The following is a 20802-nucleotide window of genomic DNA, read 5'->3' as shown; positions in this document are numbered from 1 at the left end:
TCATCATTCAGGCACAAGTCTCTTCTATCGAAGGATAGATCTAGGTTCACTATTCACACCTTATCAACTAAATATAGACAGATATATACAGTCTTTTTTTGTATTTATAGATCTATATATGGACATCCTTTGCTATAGCTAACTAGGATCTTTAGTCTTCACATCAAAGTAACATATGAGTCAACTCCTATTTTGTTTGGGGGCTTTTTTGTGGCCTTAAACTGCCTTAAACTCCAACATTTCTCTTCCAAACCCATCCATATTCTAAGCATTGTATAGCACAGAGACAGGGCAAGATTTCAAGCAGTTCCCACGATGCCTCAATTAAAAGGTCCCCTACCTCTGTAGTGAAAAGGACTTTCAATCTTATTTTAAGCACCAATTCAGCATGCACTCCCTGAATCTCTTTAGATATAAAACATTGTACCCACAAGGAATACATATCCTATCTACACAGCTCTTACTTAACCTTTCCAGAAGTTGTTCTTTGCATTTGTAGCCAAGGTATAGAGATAGCACGTAAAGAACAAATGTACTCCACATAACATTTAACACATTAACATCAAAACATGAAGCCACAGCCATGACTAGAAATATATATCCTAGGAAGAGTTTAGTGAGTTCATCTTTCTAGCTTTGTGGTTGGGATTTTTGGTGTTGTTGTTGCTTTATTTCTTAAAACTTAGTTTTATAGCAAGATCCTGTTTCTTCAGATTGAATTTTACACAGCCTAAGCAATTTTTGGACACATTGCAGTGTAACACAAGGTAGAGATTCACTCAACTCTACATCCTCCACAATCTAGTACCAAGCAAATGAAGTTATTTTCCTTGAAGATGCAGTATCTACACATTCCTTAATTCAGACCGAAGCCTTGTCAAGCTTCACGCTAATAGAAAACAATGTAGGAAACATGTATTTTACTTCTATCCAACAGTTCACATGTAGGGGAAAAAACCTCAAAACCAACAGGATTCCTACTTGTGTTTCAGATATTCTTACCTCCTAAAATAAACTTTCCTTAACTAACTGGGGAGCAACAGTCCCCATAGTATAGAAGCTTCTGCTTTGACATAACGCTTAAGTGGCAACTACTTATGGTTCCAAGGAAATTGCCCTAGTATAGTAAAGGGACCATAACCTCAACACTGTGCCTTAAGAGGGTAAGGGAAGCCCTCAAGCAAATCTTACCAAGACAATGTCATAGTTACAACTTGTATCCATCCATACTAATTTCCACACTCTCTGGGAGATTAGAGATAAATCAGTCGAACAAAGAGTGAGCTATTTTCCTGCTTGCTCCCTGCTTAAAAAACAGGGAACAAGAGGCAGACAAGTCCAGAAATTTAAAGGAAATGGGACACACACATGTCAGAGGGCATATATGGCCACTAAAACCCTTATAGGAATGTAGCTATAAACAGCAGGAAGAGATTGAGATTTCCTGCCACTGTTGCCTTTTAACTTTGCTGGTAGGTCTCATGCACTCCTATTTGCCACTGATCAGTAGGTCAGTATGCTTTAAGCTTCCTGACAAGGGAGTATTTTCTCCATGGAAAAGAAAGAGGAAAATTTTTTCATCACGCGGAGGTTTTTTCCTCCTTTTAACCAGTTTTTCACCTTCATCATGTCAAGACAAGAGCATCACACTTTTTTTAGCCTGCTGCATATAGCAAACAGCTGTTCAGTGAGAAGGGGAAATAGTTTCAGCTTCTGTAATTCTATAAGAGCTTGTTTAAACAAAACCACCACAGGCACCCAGTAATATCTGCTCTTTTTACTTCTATGAGTTTCAAAGTACCAACTGCAGGTATCATATCAAATAAAACACAAATATTTAAGATGAAAGTCCAAAATCTATTGTTTGTGGGTCATTTTATTATGTTTTAAAACAAAGATTCTTTTGAATGTCTATATTGACAATACCAGTTGGACGGCTTGCCAAATCCTGGAAATGAAATTTTCCTCACAGCTTAAATGGTTTCCCCTGTTAAAAGGGGAGATGACCTTAGAAGAATTAGTTCTTTCAATATTCCAGAAGCTGATTTAATACATCTGTCATTTTAGCAAGGAGCCTAAAAATATTTCATCATCATCATGCAGCGAGCACATACCAGCCCTGGCTGTTACACTAGCAGAGCCCCACATATCCCACAAGAAATAAGCCCTTGTATGAGTTTTGCTTGACAAATCCAAGTGCCACATGAAGTGATCTAGTCTGTATGCTGTAAAAGGAACTTTACCATAAGACATTTCACACAAAAATCCAGCTCCTAGTTTCTGCATTCTTCCATGTTTTGCAAGCTTCCAGGAAGGATCACAACAATAACAAAAGCATTAATCTCACAAGTTGCCTGTAACTTCTTTCCCAATTTCTTTAGGTGTCTGTCCTGAAAAAATAAACTTAAGTATTTGCTTTAACTGAACAGCAACAACAGTTCTCTCCATTGCATAGTCATTTCCAAAATCCATCTCAAAATGGAGTTGCCAGCACTTTTCCTACCTCCTGCATTTTCAGAAAGTAAAACTGCCTAGATCTCATGACTATGAACAGCACACCAAGTAGACCTAGAAACAAGCCAAAGTCACAACAAATTTATGCTTACTCCTTGCTGGCAGAGATGGCATACATTCCAATTCAGAGTAAAAGAGTTACAGCATGGGCAGAGAGAACTAAATCTTCATGAAGGCAATTTGCATTCAGGTTACATACACACACACTACAACATAAGGAAAGTGATGACTGAAATTAATGCCATCCAGCTGTGAATCCTGTACCTTTTGGAGTTCCCAACACCACACAAGTTTTCTCCACTGAAGGCCTAGAAAGCAGGTCCTTTATCCCACACTGATTCCAGAGACAGTTTGGTTCAGTGGGTTCAGAAGCAGCAAGGGCTCACTAACTACTTCACAATTGCTCAGTTTTCCTTTTATGCAACCAGTCATCAAAGTCCCATGACATGGAAAGCTTTTGGGAAGAAGCTCTGGTAGGAAAAAAAAAGGCAAAACAGGGCTTGGCTGTTTACCTTTATTCTTGTCAGACAGTTTTTTGATTGCAATCCACATGCTGTTTTTATTTACAGTAGCAAGTAGATCCAGTTGTTGGTATTTTAATCTATTTCACTCAGCTCATTTAGAAATACAGCTGTTGGAGCAAATGTTTATCACGCCCTCACTCTTAGCCACCATAATGCAGGTGCCAAACATGACAAAACCAACTTGCATATGCCCTGGCATAGCAGTCCAGCATCAAACTTTGTCAGATCCAAGTCAAACAGCTTTGGGGTACTTCATGAAAATTCTTCGTCTCATCTAAATTTTACAAATCACTCAAAAAATATCATATGTAAACAGCTGAACAGAAGCAACATTTAAGTGTTTTTAGAACAATCAAAAAGAACAGATTTACAGGCCACTCCTCACAATCTAATCCTTCTCATTCTATAGGACTGAAAAAAGTGAATCTTAACAAGCTGTATTTTTTTTTTACAAAGCACAAATTTTTGAATGACAAAGCTTCAAAGGCTCTCAGAAGCACTTAAAGCAAATTCTACTCATCTTGCTATGAATTACAAGAGGGATTGATATGTCACTTCCAATTTGCAAGTTTAACACTGGTTTAAGAAGCTTTAGGTTTTTCTACTTCTCTGTAGGGGAATAGGCCAATGCAATTACAGACTGAAAAACAAGTCCAAAGAAACGTGCAGCTAAATTCACTTCCTGCTTTTAGTTTACACCAAATGAACAACGCACATACACCACCAGTAACATCAGTCACAACTTTGCCTTGAAGACTGGCATGAAACTGAAGAGAGTGCTGAACCAGAGCCTCCCTGCTTGGCCTCTCCCTTAGCACAGAAGCTGGACACAGACTCCTGGATTTCTCAGGATTGCCCTGGAGACTGCATTCCAGGCATGGCAAGGTACAATTTCAAAGTCATCTGGCAAGTAATTAGAACACTCCAGCCATCTGGTCCCCAATAGCAGCAAACTGACCTACCTGTTTACATTGGTAATTAAGAAAAATTTAATTGGCTTGAGGCTAAAAAAATCCTGCTGTCCAAGTAAAATACAGAACTATGAAACAAGAACCATATGGAAAACAGAAAGTGACATCATTTGGGTACCAAAAGACTTATTCAGGCTGCTATTATCTACTAATTCTGTTACCAGTACAGAGCTGAGGCCTGGACGGCTTGGCTAATTACAGGATTAACTTAACAGAAGGGAAACAAACATATTCTGTAAAAAGTCTCACATAATGAGTATTATTGTAGTTTGGAAATTAGCTCTTTTATCAGGAGAAGAGTTTCTTCTTCCAAACCAGCACTTCAATTAAAACTAATTTAGGACACTATAATTCCACTTCAGTCAAATAACTTAAATAATCTCTTACCTTTGGGCATATACAAAACTAGCCAGGAAAAATAAGATACAGCAACTGGAGTCTACAAATGAGATGGTCAGCTGCAACAAGCTACCTTTACCTTACATGAAAATCAAAATAAAGCACCACCTACCTAACAGCATGCAGACTCCTAAAACTATTCCACTTCATTTCCCTGTACCCAGGGTCTGTGAACCAATAGTTTCAGAGCACCTCTTAATCTAAATCTTCCAGCACATGTACACACACGCTAGTACACTACAGAAAACTGACACATGATTTCAGAGCCAAATTTTCTCATTATTCAGATGTCTGTGTGAAAAACAAGAAACCAAACACCATGATTCTGCTTGTAGATGTACACCATCTTGGACAATCTATGACATCTGCATGTTGGACAGGATTTGTGTGGATAAGGATCTCCCTCCTGCCCCAGTATTTGAGATGCATCCTGGCCTCTCAGTCTTCCAAGGGTTAAGTAGAAGCATTTAGAAATTTTACTTAATCTTATGGCTTTTTGGCCCTGTTGGGAACAGTAATCGTAAACAATCTCACCACAGGAAGTACACAGATCCTACCAAGTGGAAGAAAAACTTGGTTCCAGATACAGCAGAGCTGCCTATGAGAATCTGTATTTCTAATATTGTACTGCACAGTGTCTTCACCAATCCAAGTCATAGCTACATATAGGCAATAACTGACTTTCTCCCCAGGATAGTTTGCCATTCTGATGACAAAAGAACTAAGTTGTGTTGTGGTCTCTGTAACAATAATTTTAAATTAGTATTCCACTTAACCACATGTTAGCACAGAGAATATTCAAGAAGCTTTAAAAAAAGCAAAGACAAAATAATATGTGTTCTCTGTTACTTTTTTAATAACTTTCAAATGTAGAATAGTAGAGCAGTTCCTTTCTCTACTGTTCTGTATCTAAAAGTTACTCAAGAACTGACTAAATCAGGTACAAGGCAGGTGTCCAATATAAATGTCTTAATTTTCTTTTGCTATTTAGTTAACTATAAAACCTGTTGCCACCTTTTATAACACATTTTAGTTTTTGAAAACACTGCTAATTTAACAGGTATTGTTATCTAAATGAGGCATTTTAATATACCACAACTGAAAATGTAGGATGGCTACCAGGCACTGAATTTTAGTACCTTCTAGATTTTACATGCAACTTGTACTGACTTCTGAACATCAGCCTCTGCAACACTGTTTTTTCCTCCTCCCTCAGAAAGGGCAGGATCACTTCCCTTATCAGCTCCCTCCAAGAGCATCAGTGGCTCCAGCACAGACTTTTTCTAAGCTCACGGTAGCAACAGCTTCCTGCAGGAAGACAAAATTCTGCAAGCATGAAAAACAAAAAAATCACCTAAAAGTCCTTTATTGATAAAGTAATATCTTTCCCTGAGTTTTTAATATTATATTAAAAATACCTTTGTGTGCTCACTAATATGTGGCTTAAGCAACAGCAACTCTTAGCAATCCTCTTTTGGCATAAGCCCTGCCACAGCAAATGTATCTTCACCAGTGTGAAATGCACTACATGGTGTCTTACAGCAAATATCCACCTTCTGTAGCACACTGGACAGTCTGTCTTTCCGAGGAGTCTTACTTTACTTGACTAACAGCTAATTCTAGTGTACAGTCAGTTCATGGTGTAAATCATTGCTCATATGTTAAATGTGATCTCTTAATTAGCTGCAACAATATCTAGTTACATTAAAGAGACTAACTACAAATGGTAGGCTGTTTTCCAAGAGGCAGTGCTCATTTGCAGTACCATTAAAAACTTAAGTATGTCAGAAACTTGATATCATGTGATTATTTTCCAGCTTGATTTTGTTTTCAGTTCTCACGACCACTTATACCAGCTCTGCAAGGAATTCAGTATGCAGAAGATGACCCACTTATGTGCAGAGTCACCACAAAGAATTTGCAAATCATTAAAAAGCAGATACTCAGCAAAAATAACTGATAAAGGATATGAAATCAAATAAAGTAGTGTCTGATCAAGCATTAATTCCAAGTTAGATGAAGACTTCTTTATTAGTTTTTAATAAATCTTAAACGTAAACCACTATCACATCCAATAAAGCTTTAAAAACAACTTCTTTCAATAGCATTTGCTAGTTATTTCTTGACTCACACTAAAAATAATAAAAAAACCCCAACACATTAAGACTGTGGATTTTCTGTTGTAGCAAAAGGTAATAAACTATGGCATAGCAGCAAATGCTACCAGAGTAGTCAAAACCTTCTACTAAGGCATGACATAACCGATAAGAGTGATATAATCCAATTCCTAGTTCTCACTGATTCTTTTGAGAATTTTTATCATTTAATTCATTCTACAGACCCGTTTCTCACTCAGAACAATTATTATTTCCCAAATATCTCAGGTAGGAATTTACTCTTAGCCACATTTACAGTCAACGTTGAGCCATTAAAACCTATTTCTGCCCAAATCAGTGCTGAAGCCACCTTACTTCTAAAGCAGTGCTTTGGGTTAACATTAACATATATTACACTATACTTCTCTGTGTTCACCCACTTAAAGCATTACACCTACCCTTGCAGTCTCCACTGGAAAGTTTAGTTCATATAATACTGAAATCTGTGGTAATTTTCTTTATACCAATAGATTTGTTTGGCCCTAATTATGTAGGCAGCTTGATGGGATGGACAAATTTTATTAGGAGCAGCTTCAGGTTACAGCTACACTCAATTCTCAGTCAAAACCATGAGAGAAAGGCAATAAAAACAAACAACTTGAGGGTTACTGTCCAGTGCCATACAAATATCTAGGCTAAAACTGCTTCTTTAGTGAAGCTCTTGAGATTGGCAAAGCTGGTCAAGGCCTGGGTTCACCTCTTGTGTATAAAAGGAATAATCCCAGTCACTGTTAGTTTGGAAGTTGTAGAGAAGAAAAGCCTCTATAAACTTATCCTAAAATCTAATCTTTAAATTTGACACAATAATAAAGAGACATCATAAAGTTCAACTCCTTTAAAACAAGTGCCTTTTTATTGCCACTGCAATTTGTTTGAATTTCAGAGCTCCGTTGTGCCAGGCACTGCACAGACACACAGCATTACCCAGTTCACATATAACAGTAAACACTGCTGTGTCACGTTACAAGAATGTTGCCAAATCATCTCCATATTTATTAAAGGACCACCCATTTCTAACTGTTAAAATCCTCTTACAAGTTTAACAGATATTAATGGAAAAGCTTTAAAATTTTGGTGAAATAAACACCATTTAGAGATGAAGTTACAATATCTGCTACAATAATGTGGTTGAGAACATCAATATTGCTGCAAACTCAACTAAAAGCAACTCCTATAACAGGAAGCTGCACTTGTTCCCAGTTACACATTGTCCTATTTGAGGAAGTTGGTCCAAGTTTAATTGGAACAGAACAGAAGAGAACTACTCTTCTGAACGACAACTATTCTATATTAAACAGAAAGAGAAGGTTTTGGGCCAGGTAGCAAGCAAATAGCAAAAACCTGTGTGACGAAAGGAATTGTATTCGGTTCTGAGAGCAGACACCAGATCGATCCAGTTTACAAAAGCCTTACTACCTCCACTGCCATACAGTAAACAAGTTAGTTTTAAATATTTTGCTGATTCTGATAACTAAAAAGTCACGCACAGGAAAGTTTGTGCTTTGCAACAACAAATGTGCAAAACAGCTATGTAAAAATCTGTCACAACAAGGCTTTGTAGTGGTTCATAAGCACTCCAGGGTCACAAGTATCTTTAGCACCGCAGTACTCTGAGTAACTAGAGAGCTGGCCAGATATTCCAACTATAACACCCAAGCTCACTCCACGCCCCAAACTGCAAAAGCAAAATTGTTTTGCAACAAATTTACTTGCAATTGACAGATACAACACTTTGTATTCCATGGCTTTAAACTATAATAATCATGGATATCAAGCTGGGAAGAAGAAAGGTGGGGGCAAACCCAAACCAAACAATCAGATCAATTGGAAAATATATTCCTTCCTGCTGCATGGGGGGGGGGGGGGGGGGGGGGGGGGGGGCTGGGCTGGGCTCATCTGGTGTGACAGCTCAAGTGCCAGTGGAATCTAGTCAGAGAGCTAAGGAATGCAGGTTTTCTCCAGCATTATCTGAAAAGAAATCAAAGAAACACCATGCTACTGTAATTTTTTCCCTTTGAGAAAAACTGAAGCCCTCTAGATTTTACTGAGGTTCCCACTCCCCACCTTTTGATTTTTTTGAGAAAAAGGGAACATTTTATACATGTGGCAAAGATTCAAACAGAACTTCACTTGCTACAGTTAAGTCAGTGGTTTGGCAGTTACCAGCCCTTCCCAATCCATTTTTTGTCACTGTATCAGGGCAAGCTAAATAAAAAGTGACCTTTTTGCTACATCACTGTAGTTCGAGAGAAACCCCATTTGTTTATCTCTTTTATTCAGCACAACTATTGTGCTGCAAAAGCTGCAAAGACAGCAAGGCTCATGAAGGTGATTTTTACTGTAGTCCAAACACTAGTCAGTGTAACTTCTCACCTAAGAACTTGTAAGAGTTATGCGGTAATTTTAGAAAGTATTTTTACACTTGATAATAAATTTTCTTTCAAGTACTGAGTGGGTTTGTGACCAAATAAGCTTTTGAAAACTTAGCTGAAGAATATATAGACACCTGTATACACATTGAGAGGTTGAAATGGAAAACATCTTTTGTGATCAATCTTAAAGCAGTTACAGAAGACCCTAGGATTTTAATAGCAGACACACCAAAGCAAGTGAACTTCCAGTAGCTTCCAACTGGAGGGTTGACACAACCATTTTTTATAGTGATAACTCTTTAGAAAAATATTCAGTGCATCACACACTTCAGTATTAAAAACCTCTCCTAAGTGAGTTTAGATGATTACATGAATGTATGTTAGCAATAGACAGTTTCCAGAGTTTAAACAGGAAGGCTGAACATGCCAGCCTTCATTCAACTAACACTTGGCATTAATTGTTTCACTTATTTCTGTACTACTATACCCCATTTGGAGCTGAACAGTTTAACCATTCATTGCTTATGCACAGTCAGGCATAATACTCATTTATAATGAGGCCATTTGTTCTAAATAACTCAGTTTGCGGTCACCAGGAACCAAATCCACCCAAAAACTCTTGCAACTTAAAAGTGATCTGTGACTCACATGCACTCACTATCAGCCTAGTTGAAGTCTGTTTCTGCAGGCAAACAAAACAAAGCCTGCATAAGAAAAGGAAGTTTTATTAATGCTTCCCTCAAAAACAGTTGCAATACACAGCCTCTTCCAAATTCAGGAAAAGCTTTGAAGACGGCAAAGGAAGCAACTCAGTCAGAAAAACTGAAGTTCCAGAGGACAGCTTGTAACACCTGCCCTGCCTGACAGGAAGAGTCAGACTTCTGAAACTGGAGAGCTGATACCCAGAAAATGGCTGAAAGACTGGAATGGGTAAGGAAGTTGATACGGACTTTTCTGGCTCAGCCTTTAACAAGTTGCCTATTTTGACGCACCTGTTCAGAAAGAAAGGCTGAGAACAGTCATTACTGTTTGCCATCATACATTGACTTGCTGGGTGACCACAATGCCTCTCATCAGTTCAGGGGTGGCAGAAATAACCACCATTTCTCATACAGCTACCTTGGCATTTCTGTATCTGTTTATGAAATTATTCACCATAGCTGTTTTCCTGTGCACTTCACAGCATTTGAGAAGGAACAGGCTTGCCTCTAGTTCCTGCTAAGATTCAGCTACTCAAATGTTGTTCCAGTTGAATACCATTGTATTTTACTATTCCCACAAACAGAAGTTAAGCATTGAGCAATGAGACCAGAACAGCTGCAACATACCCAAATATTTTAAGCGGCATACACAGATATCTGGGCATAAAGCTTGTAAAACTAACCTAAGCAGTACCTTCTCAGTTCTGTTGTCATTTATGCATCATATGTACCTGAGGACAAAGATTAAGGATGATACTTGCTTGAGTAGAACCTTCTTGGGTCATCACAAAAACCAACAGTTTAATATGAAAACTTCTTGCCTGTACTTCTCATTTCACAGACTGTAAAGTTCCAATTACCATCTTTCATTAGTAGATACAGAGTGAGAAGCCAAGACAAGAGGCATTCTGCTGTTTGAAACAGGGAAGAATCAGCTGGGAATGCAAATGACAGATACAGTGACCATTAGATGGTAGAATAAAGGACCCTGAAAGGAAGAAACTAGATAAACCAGAGCCTGAGCTTCAGGACAGTATTTAGCCTTTTCAGAGACCTAACTGAAGAAATCATATGGGACACAGTCTGAAAAAGAACAGATGTTCTGGAGAGCTGGTTGTTTTTCAAGGACCATCTACTCCAAATTGTTCACCGTGATGAGCAGGAAGACAAGCAAAGGTGCCAGGAGGCCTGCATGGATGAACAGAACACTCCTGGCAAGAAAAATAAAGACTCACTAGCTGAGCATGCAGGGATGGGGTCCAGCACAAAGTCTTTCTAGAGCTGAACATAGCAATGGACATGAAAGACAACAAAAAATGCCTGTGTAAATACAGCAGCAAAACAAAGACCAGGTAAAATGTAGGCCCAGTGTGGAACAGGTGGGGAGGGGCTGACCATAACAGAAAAAGATGAGGTACACAAAGCTTTATTTACTTCAGTGTTTTCTGAAACCACCTTCATCAATCCCAGCTCCCCAAGGTGCACTGAGAGTTTGGCACAAGGAAAATTTGTATTTGGTAAAAGAAGACCAAGTTACTTTTGCCATTCTGTGGGTGTAACCATTAATGGAAAATGCCATGTAGCATTATTACAACAGGTCCCTCCATAAGTATCCTAGGCCAACATACTGTGTTTCTTTTCTCCACTTCTCACTGGAGAAACCTGACATGAATCATCAGTTTCCTACCCTATGAATACTGGGAAACTGTTCCAACACATGTTTTCTCAGTGAGAGAAGGAGTTGGAAATCATCATCAACTAAAACTCAATAAGCTGAGAGTTTCGGTGACTGTGGAAGATTTTGATAATGAAGAGGTTTTAGTTTTTTCCTTCTTTCCCCTTTCATTAGCCACTATTGCTATCCATTGTTCATTATTCATGCAGTAAATAGCTATTCTGAAGCATCAGAACAGTATTTACTACTGAATAAGAGAATTGTTGCAAAGTTCATTATATTTTGACACAAAACTTTGTTTTTAGTCTCAGAACAGGGGCAAGTGAAGTCATACTTGAGTACACTTTAGTTATTGGGCAAAGTAAGCAAAGGAAAGGTTTGCTCTCTCTGGACAGTTTTGCATATTTTTACAGATTCACTCAGACCTGAAATTACTACAGGGACAACCCACACCTACTGCTAAGTATTAAGCACTTAGGGCCATGCCCCTTGTCCCCATTCCCCTGAGTTGTGAGAGGCTAGGATGCTGGGCTTGTGTTTTGAAGAGATACTTATTGAGGAAATATTTGTAACTGAAAAGATGCAGCTTTGCTTTCATCATTTCATCTCCTCATGCAGCAAGTCATCTTGTATCCACAAAGTTGTTCTGAAATCCAGGTAGCTGCAATGTTCACTCATCTGTGGTGTATTTCTGTGCAACATAAGTTGTTGCTTTAGACTTCAATTACAGGACAACGTTTAAAGTTAGTTCTGTCTTACCTGTTGTCATAAAAATTAATGAAGAAATTATACAACTAAACACTAATATTAATTAGTGGATAAGCTTTTGACAGTTACATAGTTACAAAAAGCACTTTAGTGTTTGAATTCAATAACAACAATGCTCCTGTTGCTGTGTTTAAATATAAATGTCAGGAAAGTTATCATTTCACAGAAATTAAGGACCATGACTGCAGAGGCAGGTTCTGTATCAAGAACTACTTGGGATAGCATTTGACTGAGCAAATGATAGAACATAATTTGTATCACTAAAGAAAAATTATTACATTGCAAAGTTTCTTAAAGCCTAGTTTGCCAGTCTGACTTGCTTTTCAGTGTAAGTATTATCAATCTTCTGCTGTCATTTCTAGCAGTAGATACTTAGTCTTCATATTGAAGCAAAAAAATACAAAGACAGCAAGACTTAGTAAGACAATGCAGTGAGAAACAAGAGTTTAGGAGAAACACACACAAACTGTACAACAGAGAAGCAGGGATAAAAAGCCAGTCTTCACTACATGTGAAGCCACTACCAAAATTAAACACTACTCAAAGCAAAGATGGACTAGGACTGACCTATCCTCTCCTTTGGAAAACTGACAGTTTCCAGTAAGTACCAATAATACTATATTTGCTAATACAGTTTTAAAACCACTGTTTGGATCCACCCCCACCCAGTCCTCTCAGATTCATTTCATGAATCCAAATTTCAATTACATTGGGAAGGGGAAAACACCTGTACATTACTCCACTCATATTCTGAAGATACACATTTCTGAACAATGTTTTGTTTGGTTAATTTTTTATTAACCTCTAAAAGAAATTCCACATCTACAGTCTAATATCTCAGTGTGGAAAAAAGTATCTTCTTGTTTCAAAGCATAAAGCACAACTGTGTGTGTGGCTCGGCTTCGCAAACGAAGGTTTGGGAAGGGCTGTCCCCACATGGGTGTGCCCTTCCAGCCTGCGCAGTGGATTTTTTAGGTGAGGCTCACAACTACATCACATTCTAAAGTTGTAAGACATCAGGAAGAATAATTGCTAAAAACAGTGGCCCTTAAGATGGGTTTAACAACTCCTCCTACACTGGTGTAATTCACTTATGCAGCAGAAAGCATAAATTACATTTTCCAGTGCTGGACTGGTATTCACCAGAATCTTGGCATATGGAACTTTTTAATCCAACTGCCACTTTTAAGGCTATCCATTCCACAGTAATATTCTGGTTTTATGCCCAAAAAGCAAGCTGCATGTAATTACTAATGGAGGCATCCACCATCTATGCACATTTAAAGGAAGAGAGAACAAACGATCCCTTTTAAAGCTGATGGAGGAGATTGGTATAAATTAAGTATCCAAACAATGACAGAACAAAGATATTATTGCATTCAAATCAGAATCTAATTTATCACTTATGTAAAGATAATGCCTAATAGATAAAAGCAAGAAAGAAGTTTATGATATGCTTTTGTTATTACAAAGTTGTTTTCTATCTGATTAATCACTCGTCTCCCCATCCCTCCCATACACACACCCTAATGGGGTTTATCCACTTTCTCACAGCATATGGCCACAGTTCCCACAATATGGCAAATGACGCCTGTGGAAATTGTTGGCACGCTGAAGTAGGATGTTCTATTTCAAAAAAAAGAAGGACATTTTTATTATTTATAAAATAGTAATCACAGTTTCCTACTATACATAGATAAGACCAAGAAACCTGTAAAGAAAGACTTACTCTCTAATGAGATCATCAGGCCTATTCTGGTAATCTCATTCATTTGAGTTCGGCAGACTTCAGATGAGCTGCTGTAACGACCATTTCTTTCTGCTTCAAAATGTAACAATGTAACAAACTGGAGATGGGGGGAGAAGGTACAGATCCGTACATATCCCATGGCAAGTTACAGGTATCAAGAAAAAAATGCAGAAACTACAACCGCCTCAAGAGCCACTTTCTGAGCTGTGCAGAAAATTCTGCAAGGGCAGTTTGTCTTTTTTCTTTCTCCATCATCTTCCAAGATACATATATATTACAAGCTAGGTTTTCCTTCAGAAGAGGGAAACATTAAGCTGGTCACAATAGCTCACTCTTGCCGTATGTACCTGGGTAACAGGCAAGTCAGCAATGCCAGAACAAAACTTAGGGATGATAAATATGTTTTACCATCCGCTCTCCAAAACAGTCAGACCATTTCTCCTCATTCTAGGTGTTTATCCATGTATCTGACTTTTGCTGCAGCCATGACAACAATTTCAAGGCAGGCTGCATTTTCCACAAATTAATTTAAACAGGTGATTTCAAAGCTGATGGTTTGCAGGCATTAGTAGACAATTTACAGCCTGTCCAAGGAAAATGCACAGTGCTTTCCACATGGCCCTGCAACTCCTACCAACTTCTCACCTGACAGAGGGCCATGGTTATGCAGCCATTGGTTATGCCAATGGCTTGAGGTGGTTACAACTTCATCTGCTAGGCTAAAACAGCTGCTGCAGCTACACGAAATGCCTTTAGCTTTTTTTTTTTTGGTTTAAACTTTATGTCACTGGCTAAGTACTGGTATCAAGTTTCCCCTGTTTTAAGAGTATCTGGGTGCTTTTAACTGTGCTTAGATGGGGTGGGCTTCCACTGGCGGTAAAGAGACTGACCTTACAACTTTAGGAAGTGACAAAAACCTCTGACACATATGACTGTTTGACCCACTGCTACAGGGTCCTGTTCTCATCAAGTACAATCTCCAGTTAAGCTTAATCTTACTCCAGACTGCATTTATTTACATTTTAAAATAATGCTTGGCCCAGCTCTACTTAAAGGAAACATCTGATAAACCATGAGACAGGATATTTATAATCTAAGAGACCCTTCCTGATGATTAGACTGAGCTGCTAATCACAGTAACTGAGATGCAGAAGTGTCAGTACTGTTTCATAAGCCTCCAAATATTAGTAGGTAAATAAAGGCATATCACAGCATCCAAAAAGAACACATTCTTGAGAAACATGACTTAATTTAATAGAGACTAAAGCATTTCTTACCCATTAAATAATAATGTAATAGAAACTGGATGCATGTAGACACTTCTGAAACATAGATACACATACAGAAATACAGCACAGAGGATGGAAAGGCAGAAGCTGCATTATCAACTACACAAATGCTATTATGTCAGAGCAGATCTCTGTTCTGAAAGATCTCAGCCACTTCATTTGTTACCATGTCTTAAATTTTTCCTTATGAGCATTCCACAGCAGTATCACTTTGCTCAGATGCCTCAAACTCTGTAAAACTAGAAGGACATGAAAACAGGGTAACTGGTCAGGCAGCTGGTCTCAGGTAAAGCAGGTCAGATCTTTCAGCCCAGTGACCTGGCTGAACAACCCAGCCTCTGAAAAAAACACCTCTTTGAGCTGCTGAGCCTGCTCCAGTGTTTAAATTATGTGTACTTCTCAAGTCCCTTCTATTACCTTAATTTTCATGCAGAGAATTGCTTCCCATTCTGTCAAACTCAGCAGCTTCACCCATGGTATTGTTGGTATTTGGCAGAGCAACAGCAACACTGCTCTGAAGCAATTCTGTCTGAAACAGCAGAGAAAAGGGACCAGACTGGGCTATGCCTGTACTGGCAGAATGCCTGAATCCATACAAGGCAGTAAGTAAATGAAGTTCAAAACAGTAAAATTTATTTCCTGTGTTTGGCAATATTAGTCTGAAGATAAATGCTTGTAAATTCACTACGGGAAAGTAGATTTTTTTTTCTCCTCCATGAAATAAAGCTACTTATGTTATGTGTGCAATTGGTTTAAGATTTCTGCATCATCTTTAGTCATCTTAGATACAAAACCCTCTTTTTAAAAACAAGCTAAAAGTCTGATGAGTGTTTAAAAAAAAAAACCAAAACAAAAAATAAAACAAACAAGAAAACCAAACTAGGAAACAAAAAAACTCCAAACAACTAGAAAGCTACCATATGGTTCATTTCCTCCTGGTAAGCTTGACCAGTCAGAACTCAGAGTTTCATCACTCTCCACTGAACCTATAGGATATTTAGCAAACTCAAAGTATTCTCTACCCATTGCATGGACTTAACTATTACCCACCACCAGCACCACTTGTGTAGACTTACAATGTCATGTCTTCAGCCAAAAGAAATACCAAGCACCAACCATCCCACATGAGACACATCCACTACAAATATAAGCCAATAAAAACAAATATTTTCAGTTAAAAGAGAACTGATTCAGTACATAAATAATCTTGTGGTATCTGAAGCCTTATCCTCAAATACTATGGTCCTGTCAAAGTTTATTTCCAAGCAAAAAGGCTTCTGATGCTTACCTCCCTTCACATGATGTATTTTTGCATGGGCAACAAGTTCTTTATCACACAACTAAGAAACTTCATAAAAATACTTCAAAACAATTTGAGAATTGTTCTGCAAAAGCTACCTTCTAACAGAATATTCAAGATGCAGGAAAATAAAACTCACATATTGCAAACAGAGTACCAAGTCTCTCTCCAGTGTTTACTACAGGAAAGATGAACTTGTAAAGATTTAAATATACCATCAACTTCAATAATGGTTTGGACTATCTCTTACCCAGGATTACTTTCCAACTACGTTCTGATGAGGAAGCATCTTTACAGTAGATCTTCTTGGGTGTGCAAACTTTACATTAAAAAAAACAGGTAATTTAAGAGGTTTCAGGCAAACCTTAAAATACAGCATACATATTTTTGACAGAAAACACAGAAATGCATGTTAAATGCAAACTAAAGGCAGAGTTCTCAGATGTCTCAAGGTATTTAGGAGGACCCCCTTTTACCTCACCGAATAGTCTTAAATTTAGACTCATATCCATCAAACTCTGTTCTATCTTGAATATACTGTATTTTGCTAACTCCCTCTCAGGAATATCAAAAAAAAAGAGCATTTCTCAAGTTATGGCACATGTGCCCTTCCTCATAGCCATACAGTCATTTCCCAACCCATTTCCTCACTCAGCACATCTCCTAGGCCTTGCACAAGAATGGGTCTCAGCACTTAAAAAACTCTACCAGCAGTTACTTACAGATACAATAGCTAAAATCAAATAAATATTACATTTTCCAAACTGTGGAGTCTTCCCTATAGGGAGCTGGAGAACAGCACTGCTATGTGTGACAATCTATCACTAAAGAATTCTGTGCTCTTCAGGACTTTCCCTTATGTACTTTGATTCACGTGCGACACAAAAACCCCTGAGCAAAGAGCAAGTAACACAACGAGCTGGCAGCTATATTACTCTCTTGGTTGCACTGGCAACTCCATCTTTGCTGACACCTGTGAAGCCACCAGAAGGTTCATAATTTGATAACCTGTCTGCATAAATACTCCTGCTCCAATGAAACTGCTGTTTCACAAACCCCCTTTAGGCTTCACAGTGATGCACTGAAAACAGTTGCTAACAGGAAACAGAACTTTAATTTTGTATTTTTTCCTAACGTAGTCAAAGCTGTATTCTACCAGACCAAGGCATCTTCCTGGTAAGTACTGCCACAGACTACAGCACTTTTATTTGCTCTTCATAAATTAACACATGAAAAATAATTCAACAGTCCCTCCTTTTATCTAACTAGCAGACAAGAAGAGCCAGAAACTTCCGAAACAGTTCAAAATGTAAAGAATAAAACACGCATTAGCAAGTTGTAGAATGAAACTAGTTCTGTTTCTGCACTACTCTAATAAATGAGACCTTATCAGATCAAGTTTCTTTTGAGAGGAAGGAAGGGTGGCAAAAAATAGTCACACAACTCAATGATATGAATTAAGCACAGAGAAGCAAAGCGTTATCCCAAAGTCTTCCTTTCAAGGAAAAGTATTTCATACACTCGGGCTTCACACTCTCACAGCCAATACACCTATTACATCAGTTCATTGCTGCAGACCAATTGTTCTTTGTAAGAAGAGTTTCTGCAAAAGTCAGCAGGATACGCCACTATTCCAGAGACCACAATCTGTAACATTCACAATCATGGGGACCAAGAGATGTAGTTACACTGTAGCAAACTGCAGAATATCAAAGTGGCAAGTTACTATAGCAGTAGCAAGAACTGCAGGCCAAAATGTGACAAAACACATCACATAGTCATCTGAACAACTTCTTACACCCACAAGTCTCATGATTTCAGTGCATTAATACATCACTTAATAGTGACACAGTACCTTAATTGTACATAGCTATTAATTTTAAAGTAAAGTTTACTGGCAAGGGGTATTGCTTGTCATGACTTACTTCAGAATTTCACACGATTCAAAATGAGCAACATGTGATGTTCACAATTAATTCAGTATCTGTAACTTAACAGAAATATAAGCTAAGTATTACCAGGTAATTCTTAATGCAATAAGAGTACGCTGCATCACAGTGCTAACTATATCACACAGAACATTTCTGCCTTGCAACAGTTCACTATTATTTTGATGCCTATAAAAGTACTGATACAAGTAAAAGATTTCAAATGTTTTAGTCACTTGCACATCTCAAACTGAAGAGTCCATACAGCAGATACTCAGATCTTAAAGAGACATGCCACGCATAGCTGCTCTTGAGAAACTGAGATTCAAGCCGAATTTCAGCTTCCCCTAAGAAAACAGTAACTCACACTGGAGGCTACGTAACAAGAACAATTTACAACTCCAAACTTTGCCTGAAAACCACAGGTCTGTCCCGCCTCGGCTCCTGCGCTGATAACGAATGACCAGCCTCCACGAATTAATAATCACACCCAAATGCCTGGGAGGTTTGGGACTTAGATGCTGGGGTTTGGAGTTTTTTCTAGGATAGGCTCACGCCAAATAAGTATTTTTCCTTTTATAGTGCACACATTTAAAATAGGAGTTTCCAAGGCAGCGAGGAACCACGCAGCGTATCAGAGCCATCTATGTGGCGCTTCGGGGAGGGCACGAACAGCAGCAACCACCGCTTCTTGTGCACTTTAACGCGATGCCGCTCCTCAGGTGGGCAAAGGCTTCTTCACTCGGAGACGGCGAGCAACTCGCTGCTGGGACACCTCGCTGCTCCGCAACACGGCCCGCCGGCCGGGGCAGGCACCGCCGAAAGCGGCTTCCAGGCGGGAGCCGCAGAGGTCCGGGCAGCCTCCCAGCTTAACCCCTTCCTAGCCACCGCCTCCACCTCCGGGGGAGCCGGTCCCTCCCGGGGCGGGGCCGGTCACCTGGGCGCCACAGCCCGGGGCCGGCGGGCACACAAGTCGGCCGCGACAGCCAAAGTTGCTCCTGGAGGAGGGGCCGCCGCCGCTACTCACCCGCACCAGGTTGCTGACAGCGGCCTGCACGGCCGACACGGGGGCGGTGAGGTCCGGGATGGCCTTGCCGTCCACCTCCCCCTCCTCGTGCATGATGACCAGGTGGGAGATCTGCTGAGCCACCGGCTCTAGGATGCTCTCGATGGTGCGCGTATGGAAGACGGGCATGGCGGCGGCGGGGCGAGGGGCTGGGGCCCGAAGTCCGCACAAACTCCTGGAAAACTCTGTCCCTGCGAGCTGGCGCCCCACAGCGAGAGCCGCGGCCTCCGCTCAAAGAGCAAAACGAGGAAAAAGAGGAAACCAAACGACCACTCCGACCTCTCCTCGCCCCGCAGCGGAGCGCGGCAGCTCAGAAAAACAGCGCCCGACTAAGGCTGGCGGAGGCGGGACTCGAACTCGCTGCCCTCCCGCACCCCCCAGCACTGCCCACCCCGCACTGGCGCCGCTCCCCGCACAGGCGGCGGCTTTTCAAGCGCCACGGCCGGCCCCTCCCGCCGCTCCCGCCCCCGCCCGCCTCGTCCAATGGCCGGGCCGGGGCCGCCGCTCCCAGTGGCGCAACGCCGCGTCCATCAACATTCCAGAGCCTCCTTCCTCCTCCGCCCCCCGCCTTTCCCGCACCGCCTGCCTTCCCAACCAAGCTTGGGTGCGCGGGCGCTGGTTTCCCAGCGTCGGATGACGTCAGACATTCTGGTGTCCATATAAGGAGACGATTAAAGCCGCGGAGCCGGGATAGCGGGGGGCAAGGGCGATGGGATGGCGGGATTTCTGCGCCACGCCCGCCGTGAGCGAGCTCCGCTGGGCTGAGGCGGAGCGAGCCCTCCCGGCCGGGTGTGTGGCACTGGGCAGCGCCGGGACGGGGGCAGCCGCGGGGAGGGGACGCTACTGGCCGGATCCCCGTCCCCAGGCACTGCTTGGGGCGCGCCCCTTCGTGGGGGTGTGCGCTCCCCCTCAGCGCCCACAGCCAGCCCAGAGCGGCACGCCCAGGGCGCGGTCCCCACCGCTTCCGCCCGCGCTGAGGGCAAGTGGGGAGAGGTGGCGGGAGTCGCTGCCTGCCCGCCGCCGCCCGAGGTGCGGAGCGGTGTCCCCTCCGTCCCGCTGCCCGCCCGCCCGAGGTGCGGAGCGGTGTCCCCTCCGTCCCGCTGCCCGCCCGCCCGAGCTGCGGAGCGGTGTCCCCTCCGTCCCGCTGCCCGCCCGCCCGAGCTGCGGAGCGGTGTCCCCTCCGTCCCGCTGCCCGCCCACCCAAGGTGCGGAGCGGTGTCCCCGCCGCCCCTCGAAGGCAGAGGAGACGCGGCGGGACAGCACTGAAGCGGCGGCGGCCCTGCGGGGCGGGCCAGGGCGTCACATAGCGGGAGAGCAAACCTTGGCTTAGGTTTTTATCCCTATAACTGTGGTAACAGCGGCGCGAGAGCTCGTTCAAATAGATTCGGG

The 20802-nt window shown here is 41.1% G+C and overlaps 1 protein-coding gene across 2 annotated transcripts in view; it reads right to left on the bottom strand.

The window, feature by feature from the left end:
• VCL (vinculin) overlaps positions 1-19801 on the bottom strand; it is a 61328-nt gene extending 41527 nt beyond the window's left edge. For both annotated transcript variants that reach the window (XM_071564234.1, XM_071564233.1), the window contains exon 1: positions 19375-19801. In XM_071564234.1, the coding sequence (XP_071420335.1) occupies positions 19375-19542 (168 nt within the window). In that variant the 5' untranslated portion in view covers positions 19543-19801. The remainder of the gene's footprint in view (positions 1-19374) is intronic.
• Between the last annotated feature and the right edge of the window lie 1001 nt (positions 19802-20802).

This window comes from Pithys albifrons, chromosome 9 (genome assembly GCF_047495875.1).
Source record: "Pithys albifrons albifrons isolate INPA30051 chromosome 9, PitAlb_v1, whole genome shotgun sequence".
In the NCBI taxonomy this organism is placed as follows: Eukaryota; Metazoa; Chordata; class Aves; order Passeriformes; family Thamnophilidae; genus Pithys; species Pithys albifrons.
Note: the sequence above shows the minus strand (reverse complement) of the source record. Positions and strands in the feature narration are given on the sequence as shown.